General features: G+C 46.3%; 1 protein-coding gene across 2 annotated transcripts in view; it reads right to left on the bottom strand.

Annotated features, from left to right (window-relative positions):
- Window positions 1-24,534, bottom strand: part of LOC146181288 (multiple PDZ domain protein-like) — a 233,072-nt gene that overhangs the window by 107,362 nt on the left and 101,176 nt on the right. For both annotated transcript variants that reach the window (XM_084576335.1, XM_084576336.1), the window contains 4 exons: window positions 19,510-19,614; window positions 18,466-18,525; window positions 17,626-17,805; window positions 16,475-16,568 (listed from right to left, as the gene is read on the bottom strand). In XM_084576335.1, the coding sequence (XP_084432461.1) occupies window positions 16,475-16,568; window positions 17,626-17,805; window positions 18,466-18,525; window positions 19,510-19,614 (439 nt within the window). The remainder of the gene's footprint in view (window positions 1-16,474; window positions 16,569-17,625; window positions 17,806-18,465; window positions 18,526-19,509; window positions 19,615-24,534) is intronic.

The raw sequence follows: 24,534 nt of genomic DNA, 5'->3' as shown, positions 1-24,534 counted from the left end.
TTTCGTGCTTTGTAATTTTTTATAACCACCATGGTAATCTGAGTAGGCTGGTATATGGTAATCACACACTCGCTCTTGAAGGGAAGTGCGCTGGGCTACAAATGCTTAACGTTTCTCCAGGATGGAGCAAGGTGTAGAAGATGGGTACACAAATTGAAAGGAGACCGAACAAGGTTTGAGGGGGAGCATCAATCCGCAAGGCAACATCTCGACAAGTAGACTTATCTTCGTGATACAAGTCGTTTCTGAAACCTTGGCTAGCGAAGTGAGGCTCTCTCTCAACCCCTTCTGCGTTTTCCATGGTTTCAACTAATCCGGACACATCCGCGCTCCTCCTTTCTGAAATTTACCCGAATGGAGCTACGACAAGGCCAAAACAAGTCCGCTTGCCAAAACGCGCCCCACGTTTGCCAGAAATAACCATGGCAACCGTGTCTGCTTTTAAGATCTCCAGTAGAGCACTTACAGTGGTCCCGAAGATGTAGCAAGATGTGATGAAAGGTGAGGACAGTCTTTTCCTTGCCTTACGCAGGCTTAGTGCTGAAACGTGCCTTAAGAACTAAGTTATATACACCGAAGAAATAAACCCAGTTACCTGGAAACATTTGGCAAAGACGATACACGCGGGTAATGCTGCACGAGCTATAACGCTGCCATCCCTAGCCTTATACCAACAGGTATGAACAGCTTTGCGAGCGGAAACGGCACTGGCAAAGGTGCTCAGTTTCGGAAACGTTCAGTCCGCACTCTCGCAAATAATAATAATAATAATAATAATAATAATAATAATAATAATAATAATAATAATAATAATAATAATAATAATAATAATAATTGGTTCACAGGAAAGGCGCAGTATCTGTCACACTTGTTCCGTGGACCTGAACCGGAGTTCCCGGGTTTGAACTCGACCTCGGCGGCTGCGTTTCGATGGAGGCGAAATGAAGAGGCGTCCATGTGCTGTGCGATGTCAGTGCACGTTAAATATCCCCAGGTGATCAAAATTACTCCGTAACCCTCCACTACCGGCTTCCCTTTCTCTCTTTCCACTTTCATTCCCACCTTCCTCCCTTCTCTTCCGGCGCGGTTCAGGTGTCCACAGAGCAAGTGTGACAGCTACTACGCCTTTATTTTCCTGTCAACCAATTTATTATTATTATTAGGTACACTCCGGTGAAATCGAACACACATACATACATACATACATACATACATACATACATACATACATACATACATACATACATATATATATATATATATATATATATATATATATATTACAAGTCAGAAGAACATCGCGTATGTGCAGCACGGCTACAAGTGGCACTGATACCACAACTCGCTTATATAATATATTTGGTACCTTATTAGCCTCAAAAAAAGCCGAAAGAAAATGTTATTACGTGACCATCACGAAGAGGGTACGGATTTCCGCGGTAAGATGCGACGTTAGCTGGCGGGTAAAGTTTGAGTTTGCGGGTTCTTGGCTGGATCACCGGTGTGCGTGTGCTTTGCGCCCGCGCATGCCTGTACCTTGAAATAACGAATGGTCCCACGACGCTAGCTTGAGGCCTCGCGCCTGTGCTCGTGCCAAACACAGAGCAAACGTGGGGACGGTGGGGATGCCGGACCGTCGTGAATAGATAAACGCTTCCTAATAGAGAGAGCACTGCAAAAAAAAAAAAAAAAAAAATCTGGTATTGTGCATGTGGGTTATGGTTTGAAACATTCGGCGAGAACCGTTACGCCCCTACAACGTTTCCGCAACCTTCCCTTCCCTGTCTTCTTTTTTGGGGCTTGGCTATTGGCTTATCTTTATCTTTCTTCTCAGGTGCGTCTCCTTATCGGCGTCTCGTGCCGCCCTCGAGCCAGTCTCTTCCGGGACAGTGACGTTTCTCTCGGCGCACTCCGCACACAGAAGCGGTGCCGAGTCCTCCTCATCCACCAGGAGCCGCAACGCGGGGGTGGACGGCGGTCGCGGTGCCAGCGCGCATTCCCGGGCGATTAATTTTAACGCGAGCCCGCGGCCACACACTCGCAGACCCCGTGAAGTGGCGGGGCGAGATGGAGAGGAGGAAGCTGCGACGGTGAGGCAAGCGGATTACGCGCGGGCGCGCTCTAAACAGGATTTCGGCTCGGAGCCAATTGGAGAAGGCGCTGTCCGCCCCCACTCCTTCCCAATTTTAAGTTTCTCTCTCCACACCACGGCATTCTGCCGGGCATCTATAGACCCAGGAAGAGACGAACATCTCAGACACGGCGAAAAAACAACAAATCCAAAAGAATTAAGGAGAGGAATCGAGCAGTATAGTGGGATGCGGCGTAACGTACTGCGCACGCATTTCCTTATTCTCCCGTTTGTTTTGCTCAGCAATCGCAGTGCGCCCAAATGCTGCTGCAATCGCAGTGCGCTGCTGTGCATGGTTCACTTTACAGGGGGCGAAACGAAAAGGCGACGCTCGCGTGCGTAGCCGTAAAGATGCGTGAATCGCTCTCGACAGCGTGCGTGCTGAGTAGGAGCGCGCGGGATGCTGTCACGCCACTGCTTCTCCGCACACGGAGACAGATTAGGGACGCGTGTCGACCGACCGATCGCGGTACCGGAGCACTCAAAACGCGCGATGAGGTTGTTGTTTTTTTGTTTTTTGAGGATTCATATACGCAAATGCGTTCCCGACTCAAAACGCGCGATGAGGTTGTTTTTTTGAGGATTCATCTACGCAAATGCGTTTCCGCGGCAAGCACGTCCTCCCACCCGAAAACTTGCGTGTTACGCTTGTGGAGTATTTCTGGGTCGGCAGGAAGTTCGTCGCCACTCCGATACTGGCACGGAATACCATAGCGCGGATCAAGATGGCCGCTTCGAATAACGGCGTATAGTATATGGTTTGGTTTGTGACGTTTAACATCCCAAAGCAACTCAGGCTATGAGAAACGCCGTAGTGGAGGGCTACGGAGTAATTTCGACCACCTGGGGTTCCTCAATGTGCACTGACATCGCACAGCACACAGGCGCCTTACTTTTAGCCTTCACCGAAAAGCGGCCGCCGCGGCCGGGATTCGATCTCGCCGCCTAGGGTTCAGCAGTCAGGCACCCTGACCACTGCGCCATCACAGCGGAGTACAAATGAATGATTTCGAAAGGTCTAGCTGAACGCTTAGGTTTTTCTATTTTCTCCTGTCTCTCGCTATTTGAAATTATCTCAAGTCGCACTTCGGTATTATTGGAACTAGGAGGCGATGCATGAAAGTTCGTTCCCATAATAATAATAATAATAATAATAATAATAATAATAATAATAATAATAATAATAATAATAATAATAATAATAATAATAATTGGTTCATTTCGGAGCTCAAATTAAGCAAAGCCCCTGTGATACGTGGGAGGTACAAGCGAGACGAAAACGTCAGATCGAACTGGAAGAGCGCGAATCTAACTAATTCGAATGAAGGTCATTTCGTTGTATCTGAAAACACATATGCCCGGATCGAGTTGCAGGGTTCGATCCCGACCACGGCGGCTGCGTTTCCATGGAGGCGAAACGAAGTGGCGTCCGTGTGCTGTGCGATGTCAGCGCACGTTAAAAATCAACAGGCGGTCGAAATTACTCCGTAGCCCTCCACTACGGCTCTTCTTTCTTTCCACTTTCACCTTCATCCCTTCACTTATGGCGCGGTTCAGGCGTCCGCAGAGCAAGTGTGACCGATACTGCGCCTTTCCCTTCCTGCGAACCAATAATTATTAATTCGCGGATTTCGAAAGCCATGAGGAATCCAGCGGTTGTTTTAGTGAGCAAGGAAAACAGTTATCAGCTCAAATCGTTAGGCGCAGAAACAACGCATTTTGGGGAAAGGAAACAAAAACATCTCATTAACTGTCTCATTGGTCGCTGGACGCCTCGATCGGGCCTTGAGGGAAGGTATGGAGGAGCGAGTGGACGAAAGGAACACCGCTAAGAGGTGCTCATTTAGACCACGTGGGAACATTTCACGTGCACTGCAGAGTTCGCATATTCGCATACGTCGCATATTCGCATACGTCGCATATTCGCATACGTCGCATATTCGCGGACGGACGGCCTGGGCAGAACCTTGTTTTCCGGCTGTCGAGTTCATCGCAGCTTCAATAAACTGGCAAGGAATACCATGCCGCGGATATGAACGCCTGCTTGAACAACGGAAGCGATCTGCAGATGTATGTTTGAATTTGGGAAATCTGAGCATTTAGATATGTTTTTCTTTTACTTCTCTTTATTTCACATCTCCTTATCAGGATATCTTCGCCCTGCACTGGATATAATCCGGCTGATGGTGATGTTTCAAAATCGCTTAATTCGAAGTTCGGTTTTATTCGAAGTTTCTGGTGCATCGTATACGTCGCGATTGATGAGCGATCCCAGAAAGTGTGTTCCTGAAAATGTTGCTAACGAAACCACTGCCTCGAGTAGCAGAGCGTCATCTCGCGGTGAGCGCCGCAGTTCTGGACGGTATACGCCACGCTAAAATACCAGCGTAGCAGAAACCATTTGCGTGGGAATTGGCCGCTTCGTATTGCTGACGCTTTCGAGCACGTAGCCGCCCCAGTGCAATCACGCACTGGTATACCGTCACGCACGAATTGCAGTTGAACAGTACAGTTAGAGTAGTGGCGAAATCCTTTGACGAGCGGTCAGGTGACCGCTCGTCAACGCTCCGGAAACAGTGTAACCACCAAAACGGGCTCATCCAAACAACACCGCCAGCTACGTTGGCGACAGTGTTGCTTCCCCCCCCCCCCCCCCCCCTCGTCTTGGCACTCACGTCGTCGGTGCGCGTTCGAAACGTGGCCAGCGCTAAAAATTCTACCCCGATGCGCTGGCGCAACCCGACTCCGCAGCTGCCTTGCCGGCTCCCATCGCAACGACCACCTGAAATATTCACCCCAATCAGCCCGCGCCGGTGTTCGCTTTCGGGTCGGAGGCGAGGTTATAAACTTTTCACGGGCATTTGGACGGACGGGTCGGGATACGGGGCCGGAAGGAGGAGGAAGAGGAGAAGAGAATGGCGAAAGGGGTTCGGCGCAGACGTGTGCACCGCGCGGTATTGAAACGTGCTGCGCGCGCTGCGGGCTTGCGCATATTCCGCCGCGTCTCCCTCTTTCTATATATACACGTGTATAATAGAAAGAGTATAGAGGTCTGGCGCGCTCGCGTCTTTTGTTTCGTCTCTTTGGCTTCAAAGCGCAAGCGTCATTGTGAATATTTATGAGCTAATTACGCAAGCTTCCCGGAGGAGCGGACGGACACACAATCGCGGTTTCATGCTCTGCACTGCGCTTTCGCCGTTCGTGGAATCTGAGCGTGAGCGAAAGAGAAAAAAAGAAAGAACGAAATAAAGAAAGCGACAGCCGAAAGAAACGAGTGTACGAACGTAAGAGGAGTGGAATGAAAAAAGACCGAAGGGGGGGAGGGGGCAGCTGGAACAGTTTGAAGAGCGCTGATTTCGGGAACCCCACCGCATAAAGGCCCTTTCACAAGTGAGTGGTGGTGACATGCATCCGCAATTTACTGGCTTGGGCAGTGCGCAGCGGCTTCTGCCGAGCACGATGATTCGTGCTGACATTAAAGGGCACAGGCGAACAATAAGGATAGCTTCATCCAATTATTTTTTTATAATTATTAGTCGCCTGAAGTCTGCAGACGTCCGTTCGGCAGCAAAAGAATTCCTGCGCAATTAAGAGCTGGGTCGCATTTAAACTCCGCTTTTAAAATGCGTGACGTCACTGCGTTGTTACAGTCAGCGGTTCCAGTTTACCATTAAGACACACAGTTCTGCCTTCCCCGGCCTCGGCGGCCGCTTTTCGATTGACGAGCAACGCAAAGGCTCCCGTGTGCTGTGCGATGTCAGTGCACGTTAAAGAACCCCAGGTGGTCCAAATTTCCGGAGCCCTCCACTACGGCGTCTCTCATAGCCTAGACGTTAAACGCCCTAAAAAAACCTTTAGAAAAATCCAGTACGAAAATAACGCACGAAATGCATATATAGCGCATCAGTGCGAATGTTGCAGCAGGCGTTGGATCTGCTGTAGCTCCAATGTCAACGGAGGGACTGTCACGATCCCGCACGGTCGACCCATGGCTGCCGACTGCCGCCTATCCCACCGCGAAGCCGCCCTATTCTCCGGATCACGTGGCGCGAGACTAATTCACACCTCGCGCAGCATATTCAGCGGTCTCCGCTCGAATCGGTGCATCGTGGGATTTCTCGGTCACGAACGACGCCACGTACGCGGACGACTCCGAAGACGCTGAGTTTTCTGCGACACAGGCTCAAGTTACCACGTAAAATTCGATTTGTTTCCCGCCCTTCGGTACAAATTCGTGACGTCGAGGATGACGTCGACAGCATGGATGACTCCGCGATCGCTAGCGAGAAGTGCGAGCTAAATCTAAATCTCTCTAATAGAGAGATTTAGCTTACCGTGATCCGCGACCCGCCACCGTGACCCTCTACCGCGCGTGGGCGGGGCGCACAAGCTGATTGGTCCCGACGCGGCAGGTCTATGTGCCGACATCAAGTATGTGGCGCCATCTACCGGCGTCGAGGGGATCTGGGCATGCGCAGTGGAACGCGCGGTGGCGGATCACGGTATGCTAAATCTCTTTTGATTCGATGCCCATTTTGAAAAGTACGTCTCCTCTCGGGCCTCGTTGTATCTGTGGCTGAGAGGTGACGGGGATAAACGTGCGCTCCCCTCTTCTCCTCCTCTCGTATTATTCCGCGAGAGATGAGTACCATTTATAACCATCGCTATAAAAACAATGATGCCGCACAAACACATCAAAACCACTCGTCTTCACCCATCGTACAAACCAGAGAGTCGAAGGCGGCGCCGCGCAAATGTGTCAGCCTTCGGGATGAAATATCGCGTTTTAAAATCCATCACACGGCCCCGCACATATCCTAGAATAAACGCGTCCCACATTGCCTCTAGTTCATTTGCGGGGTGAATCCTGCTCTATTCGCGCACAAGACCAGAGGCAATGCACAACGTAAAAGTTTGGAATTAAGTAGGCGGGCCGAGGGGGCGGCCTTGCTCCTTTCGACGCCAGGAAACACCTCCGCACGCCGCTTTTTACGTCCCCTCGCCAGAGTGGGCGGCAGGTGCGACCGATGCATAGCGCTGGGAGCTTTCCCACTCAAGATGCGCGTCCGGTCTCGAGCAGCTGTTCGCTGCTTGAAGGAAGTGAAAAGCAACAGTGAAATTAGAAGCATCAGCATGTCTACGGACGACGCTCAGGCGAAAAGGAAATATGGGGCTCAATTTCTCCGAGGCTGTTCAGTGGAGAATTCAAGTTTTCCGCGTCACGGACGTCGCTACACTATCGACACTATCAAAGAAAGGCCGAACTCTTGTATCGGCCCTGAAGAGCAGGACGGAAAACCAGTGCCACCACTACGCTAGCAAAGTCCGGTCGCAAGACAACGTCCCGCGTGTGCTATGCGATATGCGATGCACAACGCATAGCACGATTTGACGCACCAGAACAAACAGACGTCTGCAGGGCTGTTCGTTTCGTCTGATCACCCACAGTAACTGTAGTGTGCGATGATTTAAACAGCGCAAGTCTTGTCGACTCGTCTCCATCTACTGTTTTACACCTCTACCGCCGCGCTCTACGGGTGAGTCGGAAAACACAGGCATATCACACGCCCTCATTCACAGCGCCGTTCGCTTTGTTATAAGAGCAGAGAAGGTCCTCAAAAGTATGTCTACTTACGCCACGTACTTCTCTATGGCCTAGCCCCACCGAAGGCTGCCGACGGAGATGACAACCGACCAATGTTTATGTGATACCACATCCAAGCAGCACTTCAGGTATACGTCATCGTCATCATCATCATCACTGGCCTGATCTACACACACTCCAGCGCAAATATCTCTCCACCATCTCTCCAATTAATCCAGTCCATTGCCAATTGTTCTTCAAGTATACGAAAGTGAAAAAACATCGGAAGTCAGCCAACTGGGTACGCTAGGGTTAGGCGGCAAACGGTCGTTAATGAACGTGCCTGCCTTGTTCCCTCACACTCAACAAAACAGACAGGAACCACTCAGTTGCACGAGGTACAGTGCGCACTTCTCTCCATCGCCAGAAGAAAGAGAGAGAGAGAAAAAAAAGAAAACAGCAAGCCTAAAAATAAAATCTTGAAATGCTCTGCCGCCAAAGTAGGAAAGAGATAGGTCGAAAGGTACAAAATGAGCGTTTATTGTTTTTCAACGCTTAAGAAAATATGCCGTTATCGTACCAACTCGAATCTACTTTTTTTTTTTTTTTTTCCATCTCGGGAGCTTGCACCCTAAGCACAGGCACGTCCGCTATGCGCACGAAGCATTTGATGCCGGGCAACCGACCGGGGAGCGCGAACGGCAATGATACTTCCCCGCATAGCGCCTACGTGAGCGGGGAAGCCGACTTGTTGCCAGCGTGGGCAGGCCAGGCCCGCGTGCTTTTCACTCGGATGCTTTTCATCCGTGACTCTCTCGGTGACAAACATCGCCAGCGATAATGACGATGGAAATAATAATAATAATAATAATAATAATAATAATAATAATAATAATAATAAAAAAAACCACATTGCACTCTGAAACCATAAAAAAAATTGCTGTGGTTTAGTTATGGTTAAACCTGGAGTTACACGAGAGTAACCTGCATGGTTACGCTTAGGTTCGCCTTGAAAGTAAAGACATGGCTAGTTCCAGCTCTACTTATGCCATAGGGTGCACTTCGGCCACTAAAGTGCGATGAGGCGAAAGCCTTTGTTGTGCAGTGGTTTGAAGCCCTCCACTACAGCACCTCTTTCTCTCTATATTCACTCCCCACTTCCTCCTTTTCTTAAGGTGTCCACGGTGAATTGTGACAATAATAAATAACTGGTTCACAGGAAGGGAAAAGCGCAGTATCTGTCACACTTGTTTTTGTGGACACCTGAACCGCCCCGTAAGGGAGGGGAGGAATTTGGGAGTGAAAGTAGATAGAAAGAGGAGCCGCAGTGGAGGGCTACGGAGTAATTTCGACCACCTGGGGATCTTTAACTGCGCTGACATTGCACAGCACACGGACGCCTCTTCGTTTCGCCTCCATCGAAACGAAACGCAGCCGCAGTGGTCGGGATCGAACCCCGGTACTCCAGCACACTGCGCTTTTTCTTTCCTGTAAACCAATTTGAAATGCCGCTCATGCCTGCTGCACTGTCTGCTTCTATATGCTGCGAGGTGCTTGGCCTGGTGACGTCATCACAAGTTGTGACGTCATGACCGGATGTGACGTATTATGACATCACTCCTGGCTATTAGACATGAGCGGATGACATCCGGACATGACATCATAGCCAGTCATTGTCATTACTCATGACTATTTAGTCATGACTAATGACTACTTAGTACTAGGTAGTCATTACGTCATTGCAGGTAGTCATTACCTGCAGCTCCGCCAGCTGTGCTACTATCATCTTCGCACTAGAGAAGGAGAATTAGGATGCGCTACTCACGATCCCACGTGTGGCACAGTTGATAAAACGCTCGACTGGGGATCCGAGGGATGGAGGTTTGATTTCTGGGGGAGACATTTTTTTCATGTGGAGACGCAGCCAGGCAGCAAGCTTGCCAGAACAATTCTGATGCCCTGCTGGGGTGGCGCGGTGGCTCGCACGAAGCTAAAAAGCGGGTGTTTCACACATGACTAATTATGAATTATTCCATAAATATTATGTCTAACGTACCTACGTTTATAGAACTGCAAGAGCCCAAGCTTACTAAGGAGTATGGTAGCTGGTAAACAACCTAGTAGCTTATAAAAGCGCTCACTGCATGGACAAGAACAAGACGGCTGAAACGGACAGGATGCCATGCCTGATACATATTAGAAGCAAAAGGATGCCATGCCAGTGTGTATGGACTATGTGTTGGGCACTCATGTTACCATCAAAATTCATAGCAGATTGCTGTGCTATAATTTCAGACTATCTTTCTCTCCCTGACTTGGCCACATTTCTGATAATATCCCTGACATTTCCCCAATTTTCCCAGGCATACAAAATTTCTGCTGACTTGCAGGTTTTAGCCACTAGATACCTTGTCAACTGAAACCCTGCTGCTCTTATCTTTATACCTCAACCCTCGTCGTGCCTGAACCCTTAGCCCTCCCTTGAAATCCTGGGTGCATGCGCAAAGCCCAAACACTGAGCAACAGCACAGTTCGCTGTGATCCCGTGATCCCTGTGATGTGAAATGTGTTTATTCTTCAGCGTTACCCTAAATTCAACCAGCTGCAAGCTCAGTGCCTTGCTCGCAATTTCTTTCCTATGCTCTGCTGCTGTCTGTACTGCACAACCTTTTTTGTGATTTTGACATGAACGCATTTCGAAACGAGTAGCGACAAATGGACATTAGTTACTTGCGTTTACTGCAGGATATTTATATAGTTTTCGTGGCAACCTGAAAACAAAAATGTGTGAGCTTGAGCTAAAGCTGATTTTCAATGCAAATTAAACCGTGGTTTTTTAACTTTCTTTGCACAGCAGGGAAACGGTGATGTCTTCATCCCTGGTGAGACATTCAGCTCCAAAAATGCTCAATTAAGGTGAAGGTGCAGAAATGTAACAGCAATTTTCAGAAGCTTGTGCTTCAACTAATTAGTGGGAAAGCACTCATATGATTGTCAGGCCGAGCAAAATACTTGCTTGTGCCTTACTGGTTGCCATAGCAACTGTTCAGGGCTGTTTGGGGCAATTTGAATAAAGTAGCACCTTAATGATAAGATCATGGCTAGTGCAAATTTCGGGATGATACGAATTTGCACAATTTCTCAGCCATAGTGCATTGTGTACAATTTGCAGAATTTTCAACATTCTGAAAGTTCACCTGCCTCACTGTAGACAACAACAGTGCATAAACTGTGATTGCATCATCAAGAAATAAACACTGCCACATTGCTGATGCTGCAAAAGCCAGTTCAGTTGCATGGCAAGCATTGCAAGCAGTGAGGGGTCGCACGTGGCCATAAATAAATCCTGATAGCCATGGACAGGTTCGCGTGAACACGTTCCCCACGCTTCTACATATTAACTTTGCTACCTTTGGACGATACAAAAGTTTACGAAATTCCGTGAGGTGCACATCATCAAGATTCTAATGTATTTGGGCATGTTCTGGGTCCCACTGGGTCTGAAATATCAGTCGGCAGCTATAAATCATGGGTCTCAACAATCCTTTATTTGTGGAAAAAAAGAAAAAAAAAAACAAAGAACAAAATTAATATGGGCGTGTTCAGAGAATGCAGAATTCTGCCTTCGAAGAAAGACCCCTATACTTTCTGACTTACTGTAAAAACCCAGGTATAATACGAGTTTTTTTTTTTTTACATACTTCTGCCCAAATTCACAGTTCCAGCCTCGTTATTAATCACCGCTATCAGCATCAGACTTTCTCCACCCATGCTGGCCTCACCCTACAGCCAAATCATGGACGCTTAATTCCCAAGGAGTGTGTGTCGCGCTTTGAAGAAATTTGGGATATCAAATGCGTTTAGAGGTACTGAAGAGAAAGGTGTCTTTAGCAAGGGACTCTTGACAAATAATATACCGGATGACAACGATGATGAAAACCCTAAATCCGAGAACACTTCCTGGGCGCATAAGCTGCGTGCCTGTGCGCAGTGCTATACATAGAAGCGAAGAGGCGTTAGCGTGGTGCGGTGCATGCTAGCCGACAGTTCTTGCGCTGCCGTCCCGCATCCGAGCTGGAAGCGGCCTGCTAGTTTTCGAATACACTGAGGAACATGTGGCTTCAGCGATTGCTGATGCGAATATGTGCTACTCTGCTCTACTCACGGTGCATAAAATTCTTCGGCCTAGCGTGTCGGCGCGAGAAGGGGAGCAAACCACCACCGGTATGAAGGTTTGTGGAACTATTCGATGCCTGGTGCGAGGTGGCATTTTTTACTGACCTCTCCTCGCTTGCATTATATGCAGATCAGAAAGATTTTTTTTTTTTTCGTTCTTGCTATCTCAAAATTAAATCTCCTATTATATGTGGGTTTTTACGGAATATCTTCTCTAGCTGCTTCGGGGAAAGGATGACAGTAAGGCATACTCCGAAGAGATTCATTAGTGTAGGCTGAAGCAAACCAGAGAGAAATAATGCCATCCTGCCATCACTGCTGATTTGGAAGACATAGCCTCAAGTCCATTAAGACAGCGTGGTGCTACTGCTAGCTTTTATGCACGCCCCTTATACGATACTTCCGCGTGCTTGTAAAAGTTGTCTTCACTGATGTAAAGTTAGGTGGGCAATGAATGTTTGAAAAAGCATAACTATAATACAATTTGTGCTACTTTGGTGCTATACACTACAAAAATAAGTCAAGCAGATATTATACACGGCCCAGGAGAGCAATCGACCTAACAGGATAGCAGAAACCAAGGTAAACACAGGTAGCACTTGGCAAACCATTGAGGACAAGAAAAAATATACAAGGATTATTGCCAGGAGTTTTATTTTCTCAAACTAGTGGCACTGAATGCGCACCTTTATTGCACCTACAGTCAAATCCCTAGACACAGTGTGATTTACAACAATTTTCTGCAATCCTTACCCAGACTGCCTTCTCGCTTACCTAGGGAGGGGCCCATTAAAAACGACTCGACACTGGAAAAAGCAGAAGGGCGAACTGAGAACAATGTATACAAGATAAATGTTTGGGGATAACATAATTACTTACAAAGCCCTCATGCAAACCAAAGCAATAGATTTGCTGCATTCAACAAAAAAATTTGGGGGACACTTAATGCCTTTTACAACATGACGCGGCAGCGTTGACGGCTCTAGTCCGGATCTTCGTTCTACTACATGTGCTTTGCTATTTGCTTAATTGCTAACCAATTAATTTGTGCCCCTGTATCTCAAGGAAACTCGTTAGCATACAGTCACAAGCTATCACATTATGCAAAGGACATCTCAACATGCAGATAAAGTCCCGCTTTCACCAAGCCGTATAAACGCGCCTGCGTAATCCACTATTAGCATGTTGGACCTAGGAGCCAAAGGTCTCAATGAACCTCGGCTGAAAAGGGATGCCAAAGTTGGCAGCTTCTGCTAGCTTGCATATGTCATGTGACCTTGTGACGTCACACAACCCAACAGTCAATCAATGCCTGGCCATGCTGCCTGCCAACTACAACGTGCCTGAGACTGTGATTTTTTTCTCATGATGCCGGCTGCACCGATGCCAATGCCAAGTGCAATCAATGCTAATGCCGAATTTTCTGGTGAACGAGGCCTTTAACACTACAGCATTGAAACACTGCGACAAATAAAACGGCTTTCTTTCTTTCCTTTCTGTGCTGGCTGGCCTTACAAAACTTAATCACATATAACTGTTGCTGAAAAGTCTGATGTCTCTTTTTTTCTATTATTCGATGCCCACTACACCTGTTACCAGGCTGCAGGAGTTAAACATCATTTTTGGATAGAAAACAGCGCAAAAGGATGAAGGACAGAGAAACAAAGAGAGCACACAGATGAGCGCTGCCTTGGTTCCTTCCTCTCTACTTCATGCTTGTGCACTGTTTTCCACCCAAATACGAATTGTTACTAACCTAATCAAGTGGCCATCCTGCTACAGTTGAACATCATTCATACGCAATCAGTAATAATGAGACTAACATCTATCAAAACTAAACTTTTCCTTTCCATCCTGCTACAGTTAAACATCATTCATACGCAATCAGTAATAATGAGACTAACATCTATCAAAGCTAAACTTTTCCTTTGAATTACGAGTAAAGTTGGTACCGCAAAATGTAGCAGAACAGTTTGAAGAAGAGATGAAGAGCGGCAAGTTCGGTTACAGCATGAATGGGATGCAGTTTATGTTCCACCCGCATATTTGTCAGAGTGCAAGAAATATAGAGTACAGACTGCCATAGCAAGCACATTCTTTATGGGCTGCTGTACGCTTAGCTTACATGTCACCGTGTGAACATGATCGAGTGCGGTCACAGCGAGAAGTCCGTGGAAGCAGGTCTTTCGCACACAGCAGTAGTTTTGCCCAGTGCATTGTCACTGACCATGCGTGCGGAACCTCGCGCATTCAATTAAGACGACCTAAAACGAAATTAGGTGCAGAGAACCACACTTGCATAAGCGTGCCTTCTTTGTTGGTGATTTCTTCATGGTGCAGTCAATGCTTTGATGCTCAAATGAACGGCATGACAGGTGTCATGCTGTGCTTCGTTTTAGTTGCATCAAGTTGGCAGCAGTTCGTGACAGCTGTCAACCAATTTCTGCTCACTGATCCAGTGAGGTTTAGGAGATGCAAAGTGGCACATGCAGATATAAAATGCCTGGCATTACTGTCCATGCATTTAAAAAGGCCATGCTGTAAATGTTGAGAGAGAGAGAGCTGCACTGTAAGCTCATGATTCTAGACCAGGTCCAAGTCCAATTGATTGGGAAGGTTTGATTTCCCGGAATTCACAATTTTTGAATTTGAAAAAAACTTGAATATCCAAATCAGTGATTATGTGCTGTGAATATCAAGCAACAAGCACTATTTGCAAACTATTCAAGATTTCAAGCATTTGCATGCTCTCACTTATATGGTTACAAATACTGAAAAGTATACATGCATGCACGATATGGATGCCAGTAGGCTAACCTGCTGCTCCGAAATGTGATAGCCTGAGAACTGGTTGTACGAGAAGTTGTTCCTTTAATTGCGTATCAAAATGCAGTAATACGATGCAGTGCTACTACAAAGGGTCAAAATTAAGCTTCCTTTTTCCATACAACGTGACAGGTTGTGAATGATTATATCAGTCTCCTCATAAAATTAGCTGCAAAAGACGATCATGAGTACTTAACACAAATGTTCAGTGTTAGAAAACACTGAGGTGTGTGTGTGTGTGTAGGGGGGGGGGGGGGGGGGGATAGAAGCAGGAAGGCCTCCGGATGGCTACCCTACACTGGGGAAAAGGGATAAGGGAATTAAACAGGGGGAGAGAAAATGGACTTGGAGCACAGTCAGATAGAAGGAGATAAAACAAAGTCTAGATGAAAGGAGATAAAGCTAGACTTTGAGAGAGGTGTGGGAAGTTAGCGGTGAATGTTTTCGTGTTCATTGTACTTGAACAATGCTCTTAAATACTCCTAATGTTGAGATTCTGTTTTCTAGGCTTTAGGAAGCCAAGGGTACACATTCAAAGAGCAACTGTGCACTATCCTATGGCATATTCGGTGAAACGCTGCTCTTTTGAATGGTGGGAAAGTTTTTGGCCTCACACCTGTGTCAAGGTGGCTATGACAACTTGGCATATAGTCTGATTATATGCAGCTTTTTGAAGCCATTTACAGGAGGAATGAAGTTAGAAGATTCAAAGGAGGGGAAGGGGGAAATCTAATTATTTTTGGGTGCCCAAGACTAGCAAAACAAGGTAACATCTATCAACAACTGACACGGTAAAAGTTAAAAATACTCTACAGTGTTGTCGACATCAGATGACGTAATATTTCTTTTTATCATTACACGCTGAAAAAACAAGATATGTGACAGTATGACTAGGACGTTTGACATTTCCTTTCAGACTGCTCAAAGGCAGCGTACCATACGGTACTTGCTGACATAATTTTAAACTTAAACAGTGTCAGCCACAGTTTCCAGACCAACCTCTGCTATGCTTCCTTGCAAAAAGAATGCCGCTTAGGATTCATTTCCTCCTCTCCCTTTTCCTTGCGGTCAGTAAAATCAAGCAAATAGTCAGAAAGTGGAACATCTATTGCTCTCGATTCTTTTTTATGTTCACTTCTAAACTTGCGTATGGCAACAAAAGTGAATGTAACCCGCTCCCATCTAATTGCAGTTGTTTCGACCCCAGCTGCCAGCAAGATAAATGAAAACAGGATGAACTGAGCTCGTCGCTGAGTACACCAGAACACCCGCTCATGGCAACAAAATGGCACAATGGCACACCTCAGTGGCCTTGTGACGCTCGAAAGAAAAGCCCTTACGCCAGTGAAACCAACTCAAAGAAGGCTGCGTAAACCTTCTGTCACCTGTAGAGTTTCAAGACAATTCCTGGCCGGACTGTTCTTTGAGAGTATTTTTCACATTTAGAGGAATTAGAGCGAAAGTCCAATGTGGCAGACTGAAAGCTGGTGCAAGCCGTCAGAATGATACTACTAGGATACTTTTGATGCCACCTGTCTTGCGTTGTTTTCCCTGCACCATTCACGTTGAGTACATGCACCAATGTGCCCAGAGTACCCTGGTGCTGTCTTGCACTCTCTGCACCTCCACGCTGAGTATGCTGCAAATACCAGGATGCCTACGGCCCAATTCAAAATTTTGATGAGCCTGGCTCCTCAGGAAGGTCGTTACAACAAAGGAGCAAGCCCTAGCGTGGTGACCAAGATTCTCACACTCACTCATGGTGTAGCCGAACACGTCCTCCTCCTCTTCTTCCTCCTCGCCTTCGGAGAGCTCCTCGCGGCTGATGCTGCCCGCGCTGTTCATGTCGATCTGCAGACAGTCAAAGAAGTACACGGCAAGTCAATACAGGCCTCAATAACAATGAATGATGCGAGAACAAAAGCCAGCCAGCACTATGACGGCCCATAGTTGCTCAGCAGTCATCACCCACCACTATACGTACAGTTGATCCCAGATATATGTTAATCGAAGGGGATTGCGAAATAGTTCAATATATCAATAAAGCCTCCCTTGCGACACCTCCCGAAAGCCCTCAGTCAGCTAGGCTGGCTTCGCTGCCGCGTCAAAACAAACACACCAGAGTGAAGACCATTTTCGAGTGGACTCGATGTTCCGGTCATCCCGCGGTTATAGAGGGTTGGCACTAGGCAGTGTACAGACAATCTGCCTCCATGAACAAAATGTGACTGCAGGAGAGTCATTAGATAAGCACCCTTTGCAAGCCACAGCGCAGATTAGTTCAATATATTGAACGTTGAATGGGAATTCGATAAAAGTGAACGCCACTAGTTTTATACTTTTGCATGCTATTTTTACAAGGATATTCTGAGAGTTCGATATAAGCAACAATTCAATATAATCGGGATAGACTGCAGACTGCACTACCCTGGAACACTACCCTGGAAGGTACAAACCAGTAGGTTCAATGTGAAAGGTAGGTTGGGGAAACAGACACCAGCACTGGCACCAGCTACTAGTGGTAGTACATGCTTCCCTTACCCAGCTTTCATCCTGGCCACACTGGTTTGCTTCCATCATGAACTTCCAGAAACTATCCTAACCGGCAATTTTAGTACGACTATTTTTACCTCAGGGATATCAGTGTTACTACATACATGCATACATGCGAATGCAAGTAGTGATGTGACATTACATCACATGGCCATGAAGGCGACACAGAGCCTGTGCTCAAATGGTATCAAAATGCAGACATAATAACTAACTGTGCTATTACGCCAACTATAAAAGATCCAGTGGCGATGATCAACCGAAAGGTGCATTTGAAAACGAAGCACTACGAATATAAGATGGTGACCTACCAACGTGTACACTTGAAAAGGAAGCATGAAAAACAAAAGAGGGTCACCTCCACACCGTGCTTGGAGAGCACCTTCCTGGTGGGCTCTGGTGCCGGCTCAACACCCTCCTGGCTGCCCTGGCTGGCACTGCGGCTCAGTTGTGACGCCACACTGAGGCGAGACTCCCGTGATAGCGATTTGGTCACGGCCAGTGGGCTGCGTTGAGGGCTCACGGCCTCCAGAGAGGGCTGCACGAGCAATGGGCAACGAAGGTCAATTACGTGCCTCCATCATTTCCTTTGACATCGGCCTCAACATGTACCTCAGCTTAGCAGTTGACCTGGCAAACATGTAGTCCTTGTCAACAGTTAAACAATTCACAAAGGTTGCTACTGGGCGGTGCTAAGCAGCCTCGCCCCTCCGAAACCTAAGAATTTCACAAATGCTACACGAGGCCTGCTACACGACTCGGACAAAAAGAAAATTGCTTAGGCTATTTATTTTTGAAATTTAGGAAGAGAGGATTCAGCATTACAGGCAGGGCCTGTAAACTTGCCCAACAAAGAGAATATTGCACAAGTGACAGAAGAGAACTGATGCAGAAAAACAGTAAAATCAGTTCAACAAAAGACCCCTAACACAAAAAACAAGGCAAAAAACTGGCATAACGAAGAGCTGTTCCTGGGCCAAACAACTTAAAAACTGCCCACAGGAAGAAAAACAGATGCATGAGCCAAGCGTCCACTCTCACACGAGAAAGATGTGACATCGTACTGAAAACTGCCAGTCAATCTGGATTATACCAAACTGCTGCCAAGAAGTAGGTGCTAGAAATGTTACCTCAACAAAAAATTAAAAATAAATAAAAAATAAAAAGAAAATAAAAGGCCCAATGGTGAAATACATGCCTGTGGTGAAAGTAGCCTTGGTGATGGCTCCTGGCTCGCATCATCTATGCTGTCCTTTGGCTGCATAAAAACGAGAAGCAAGTAACGTGGTTCAAATACGCCAAGCTCACCAGTGAACCCACTTTACAGCTGCACAGCGTTACAAGTCCACTGTTGCATTAACTCTGGTTACCATCTGGTTAAACTGCACTTCCACAAGAACGTCTTGCTTCACAAGAGCATGCAGACAGCTGAATCATGCTGACCTTGCCTGACAACGGTGTGCAAATTAAGGCAGTTCACAATGATTTAGGAAACATTCACCAGTTTAGGAACTCCCAAATCCTTCTGCCTGGTGCTAACCTGTTTAGTATAGCACATGTTCTAAACAGCTATAGGTGGTCGGAGCTACCCGCGCAATCTCGGCCATGTTCAGGGCTGCAGCCATAGTTGGAAACACCAAAAGCACTAAGCTCTATGTGTTCTTCTAAATAAGAGATCTCTATAACACTTTTGGTTTCTGAAAAAAAAAAAAAAAAAATACAGGAAAACCTCGTTACAAGAGACACTCAAGGGACCCCAAAAGGATGTCTCTTGTAACCAAAAATTCTTACCAACTCGTATGTGCAGCAGTTTAGATTCCCTTAACTAAATTCTGTTCCATATCAGTGTCCTGTGTTGTTGCAATATGTCAGGAACCAAGAAGGAGTCCCAGTCAAGAGGAGGCACTCCTTCTTGCTTCCTGACATATTGCAACAACACAGGAAGGACACTGATATGAAACAGAATTTGGTTAAGGGAATATAAACTGCCGCGCATACGAGTTGGTACGAGTCGGCTGCATTGCATGAGTGTACTTGGGTTGTGTCTCTTATACATAGTAAAGAATTTACTTTAGGGATCTGCAAAAGTTGCCCTCAGTAACAGAGCGTCTCTTATAATCATGTCTCTTGTATGCAATGTTGTTAACATGGCAAACATAGAAAAACCATCCAAACCATTTTCAAGTGCCTTTTATAACCGAGTGTCTCTTGTAACGAGATTGAGTTTCACTAAGACACTAACCGTAGGCAGCAAAGACTGAAGTCGAAACTTGACATGAGACCCAGTATTTCGAATCACTTCCACTGCTCGATCGTGCGTTGCATCTCGGAGGTCGATGCCATCCACCTGTTGACAAAAAGAAGGGAAAGAGAAGGACAGACACATTGGGACGAGCCCAAAAACAGAAGGCTGTGCGAACTAGCTCAGAAAGCAAATTGCCACACAGGACGCTGCAAACATCCCTTTTTACTAGGTATGCAAGGCAGATGTGCAGCTAATAGAATTTGCTGTTCAGAAGAGCTCCCAACATCAGCATCTTACCCACAATATGCACCAAAATTGAAATAAAAATGCTCACTAATGAAAATCACTTCTAAATGAAAACACCTTAAAAAATACTGCCCCATTTGCACTTGAAACAAAGATGGCAGCAGCATTCTCTTTTGATAGCGTGACAAAGATTTGTCTACTCGATTGAATGTAGTGCGAATCAGTTTGGTTCGCTGAAAATGTCTATAATGAAATGCGGTTGTTCGTATCTTCTAAACAAAGTATTACTCTGTGAAGAATACAATCGAAACCGGATATATCAAACCCGGATAATTCGAATTTTAGTTGTGTCGAACTCACAAAATATCCCCTTAAAAATCCCATGTAAAAGTATAGGAAAGCTGCATTGTATATCGAACTCAATTTCACGGTCGTTTGATATATCGAACTCCGCACCACGCATTGGACGATGCGCCTTCCCCAAAGACGATCGCATCAACCTCGGCTGTTTGCTGTGTGAGACGTTTTCAAGCCATACGCGGAAGGAATGAGAGCGCCACAGTTCGGCGACGACTGGTCTGGGCAGCGGCGCGCCCTTTCCCAAAGGTGCGCGCATCTTGCTGTGATCGTTTGCCGCACGCCATCACGTGACGTTTGCAAGCCATGTGCCTGAAGGAACAAGACGGAACCAATGCAGTCGTGGTGTTCGAGAGATGGGAAAAACGCGATAGAGCGAAGCGCCAGGGTGTGCCCACTCTTCTGCCGAACTTTATCTCTCCCTTTCCTCTCTTTCTCCCAGTCTTCATTCGCAGCAGCACGTACTACACATGCGTGAACAAGCGACTCAGCTGGCTCTGCCCGCGGATACCGTAGCAGATGCTTTCTTCAGTCCATGTTGTGAACGCTCTGAGCGCGGCGGCTGACGTGCGATGCGCATCTCGTGTCGTCATGCTGAATGTGTGTAAGCTACAGCGGCCGCGGAGGCTAAGAAGCGGTAATTTTTTCTTTTTTTGCTGGAGTCATTCATCCATGCCGTCGTGCTGAATGTGCAGCCTAGCTACAGTGTTCTAGAATGCTATAGCCTAGTGTATGCTATGGTAACTGCTGACTTAAAACGCGGCAGTTTTTTCAGGTTTTTTTGCGAGTCATCCATTCTTGCATCTATGAAACAACAAAAGCCCGCGGTCAGCTGCAATTATGACACCGGCTTTTAGCATTGTTCGCTTCAAACGGCATTTGCACCTATCACGCTTTCCAATAATTTCGTGGCAGGGACTCTGCTCGCCCCAATCGCGGCGTGATAGATCAAACCAGACTTGTGCAATCAAGCCATCATGGGCACTCTGCCAAGTTCACTCCCCGCCACCGCAGAAGCTATCAGAAGTAGTCAAAAGATAGATATGCTGTGACGTTACCGCTGCGCAGCATCTTGGCGCACTACCAATAAATGAGCTGTGGATGGGACAGTCGAAACAAAGGGACGCGGCACCAAACGTTTTTTTTTTAATTATTATTCTTGGGGGCAAAAGTGGGGGGGGGGGGGGGGGTTTCATTATGCGAGTGGGTTGACTACCGTATCTACTCCCATAATGCTCACACTTTTTTTCACGGAAAATTGATGCTAAGTTGGGGGGTGCGATAATTATGCGGGGAAAATTTTAGAGCAAATGTTTTGGAGCGCTAAAAACAAATTTAAATTGGTGCGAATCGAGATACTTAGGTCAGCTATTGTAAATATAATCAAAACAAAAGAACTTACCCTTGTTATAGAAAAGTACAGGGTTGCCAAAAGCACGAACTGCTAAAGCACTTTATTTACCGCACGCAGCCTCATCATCACTCCCCGCGTTCCATGGTATAATGCTCACAGCAGACCATACAGTTCTATTCTTGATCAGAGACTTGATCTGAGTCTGTATCGACACTGCAATCGCTGTATCCAGTAGCGCACTACGCAGAACTCGTTGACGCCGAAGTGCGTGCTGGCAGCGCGGTTGCTATGCTGTAGCTCGTACTTGAAAGCTTTCAGCTTAAAAGCAGCTGTATAACTTGCATACCGCCCCACTGCGATGCGACACCAAGAACACGGTAGACGGTGGAATAAAGCAAGTAACACGGACGGAATGAAGAAACAATGACAACGAGACGCGGACACCTCGTAAAATGACGACAGCTACGAGCGTCGTAGGTAAACAAAAAAAAAAGAAGACGAGCATAACCGATGATGATCTACCCGAGCACGCTATAGCTGCCTGGTAGCGCGTGCACACAACGAGGCCCGCTAGGTTCTGTTGTTCTCCAAAGATGGCGCTTGTTACTACTAGCAGACTCTCGCGGTGGTAATATTGGTGGTGCGATGATTATGCGAGGAAAAAAAAATCCAGATTTTTGATTGCCCAATGTTGGGGGTGTGAGCATTACGCGAGTGCAAGCATTATGCAAGTAAATAAGGTATGTGACAAATACAGTATCATTTTTCACGATTGCAAATGACATCTCAAGCCGATTTCTGTATATCAAACCATTTCGCGATCCCCTTCGAGTTCGATATATCCGGGTTCGACTGTATTAATTTCGACAAACAACAATGGCAAAAGCAAGTCATGCTTCAAAAAGCAGAGACCGAATACAACGAATACACCTATCTCCGCACCTATACCTGCTCCTTCATTTTTCTTTGCAGGGTAGCTAAATGGAGAATTTACAAGATTGAGTCAGCTTTTCCAAAAACACTACAATAATTGTCGACTTGAACTTGGATACCATGAAACTGAAAAAATTTTGTAATTCTTTGTTACAAGGAGGTTTTGTTCTATGAAGGTTTTATATGACAACTCGGAAAAAACGTGCAAAACTGAAGTCAAAATGAAAACAAGAGAATAGATAAAATTAGCCCTACCAGCAGTTTACAATAAACCCTTGTTGCTCGAAGTTGTAAACATGGTGAAACATTTTGCTATGACGTTACGGCATGATAGCAGCACGCCCTCTTCTGCATGTAACCTTTTCGGTGTGCACAGTGCACTGTGTTGCATGTAAAATGCATACATTTGTTACAACGGAAGACCTTCTGATCGCAAGCATTCGTGTTTCATGATCATTAAAATTTTATGCAGTTCAACTAAATTTCAAAAGATGTGCCGCTAGTAAAAAATGTGCAGTTGGTGTGGTGAGTTCATTATAGCACTGCTCTTAGCTAACCCCCCTAGTAACTAACAGCAACTCAACTTCCCTACATAAAGGCCACCATGACACCTCTGTAACAAGGAGTTTACAAATAAGTATGTATGTATGGGGATGGCATCCAAACCCAGAACAAACCCTTCCAAGGACGCTGAGCCCGAACATTCCGAATACAAGACATATGTGAATGCTTCAACTATAGTTTAGTTGACAGCAGATTCCAAGTGTTATGTTCTTCAAGGAAAAAAGAAGTGCACTGGTCATGAAAACTATAGTGGCCAAAAGCATACTGAAGAGGAAATATAGCAGTGAAGTAAAGGCAAGTTTTCAGTCAGTCTTAGCGGAAGTACATTTAACACATCATTCTCTGCCCCTTCAATATTTTTCTTTTTCCTGTAAGTGCGACGCATGCTTCACAATATGCAAGCCCTTATGGCTCACACCACAGTCACTCATGACTGTTTTGCATGCACAGAAATTCATATATAAAATAGCTCTCTGTGAGCTGTTGGTCGACCCAGACTGCACAGACGTCCTAATGGCTGCTATATATGTATTTGGGAGTGAAAAGTTCAGTAAAAAGAGGGGAATTTTTAATTTGCTTTTTACTTTTAAGCAGGTTAAAGATCCCCAGGTGGTCAAAATTAATCCCTAGCCCTCCACTATGGCTCCTCTTTCTCCCTTTCCCCTTCCTCTCTCACTTCCCTCTTTCCTTATGGAGAACCATGCAGAAACAAGTCTGACAGACACTCTGCCTTTCTCTTCCTGTGAATAAATTATTAATTCAATTATTATTTGCCACTACTCAGGTGCACAATGGGTGAGCAAGTCTCTGTGCACAAAGATGGCAACCGTGATGTCATGTGCAAACTGTCTAAAGACCAGAATACAATACTCTCGCACAAAGACAACTTCGTGCATGTTGTCAAACCCAGACACGAGGAGCCATCTATCCCTGGAGTACCAAAATGCTACGGATCACCTTTGTGTCCCATACAAGCAGGCGCAGTAACCGCATCCTCCTGCAAGTCTAAAAAGTTGTTCGGACACAGCTGCAGTGTCTACGAATGCAGTAGCCACCACAGGAAGAAGTGGCTGGACTGAGTACTGTTTGCGATGTGCATCGCATGTGTTGAGAGCTCTGTGATTGTCCAGCGCTCAGCCTGTATCACTTACCGTAAGGCATTAAGAAATGACAGCCTACAACAAGGATGGACTGCACCGATACACAGAAAGAGTTACGAGCAAAGTAGGAATGCACGAATAAGTAGTTTGCTTGAAATCGTCAGCTTAACTATGTGGTCATAGCATTGTGTTTAGCATTCAGTGACCACATTATGGGGAAGGTAGGTATGCTCGAAGCATTTTCTCAACCAAATGTCGACTGAGCGAAAACCCCATACCTGTGCTGGTCCTTGCCTACACGAGAAAAACAAGCGCAGTCCGCAGCTGCAGCACTGGGCTGATGCACTGCACGTTAGCGATATTAATCTAAGTGCCCAGCAATATGACCAAAAGGACCAATGAATTTGGTTAAGTGGGGCGATCTGCCATGGGCCCGTTTTGGTCACAGGGCCACATCACTTCCATTTG

The sequence above is a fragment of the Amblyomma maculatum genome, chromosome 8, assembly GCF_055883805.1.
Source record: "Amblyomma maculatum isolate TAMU_Amacu chromosome 8, ASM5588380v1, whole genome shotgun sequence".
Classification (NCBI taxonomy): Eukaryota; Metazoa; Arthropoda; class Arachnida; order Ixodida; family Ixodidae; genus Amblyomma; species Amblyomma maculatum.
The sequence above is the reverse complement of the archived record's forward strand: the minus strand, read 5'-3'. Positions and strand labels throughout refer to the sequence as shown.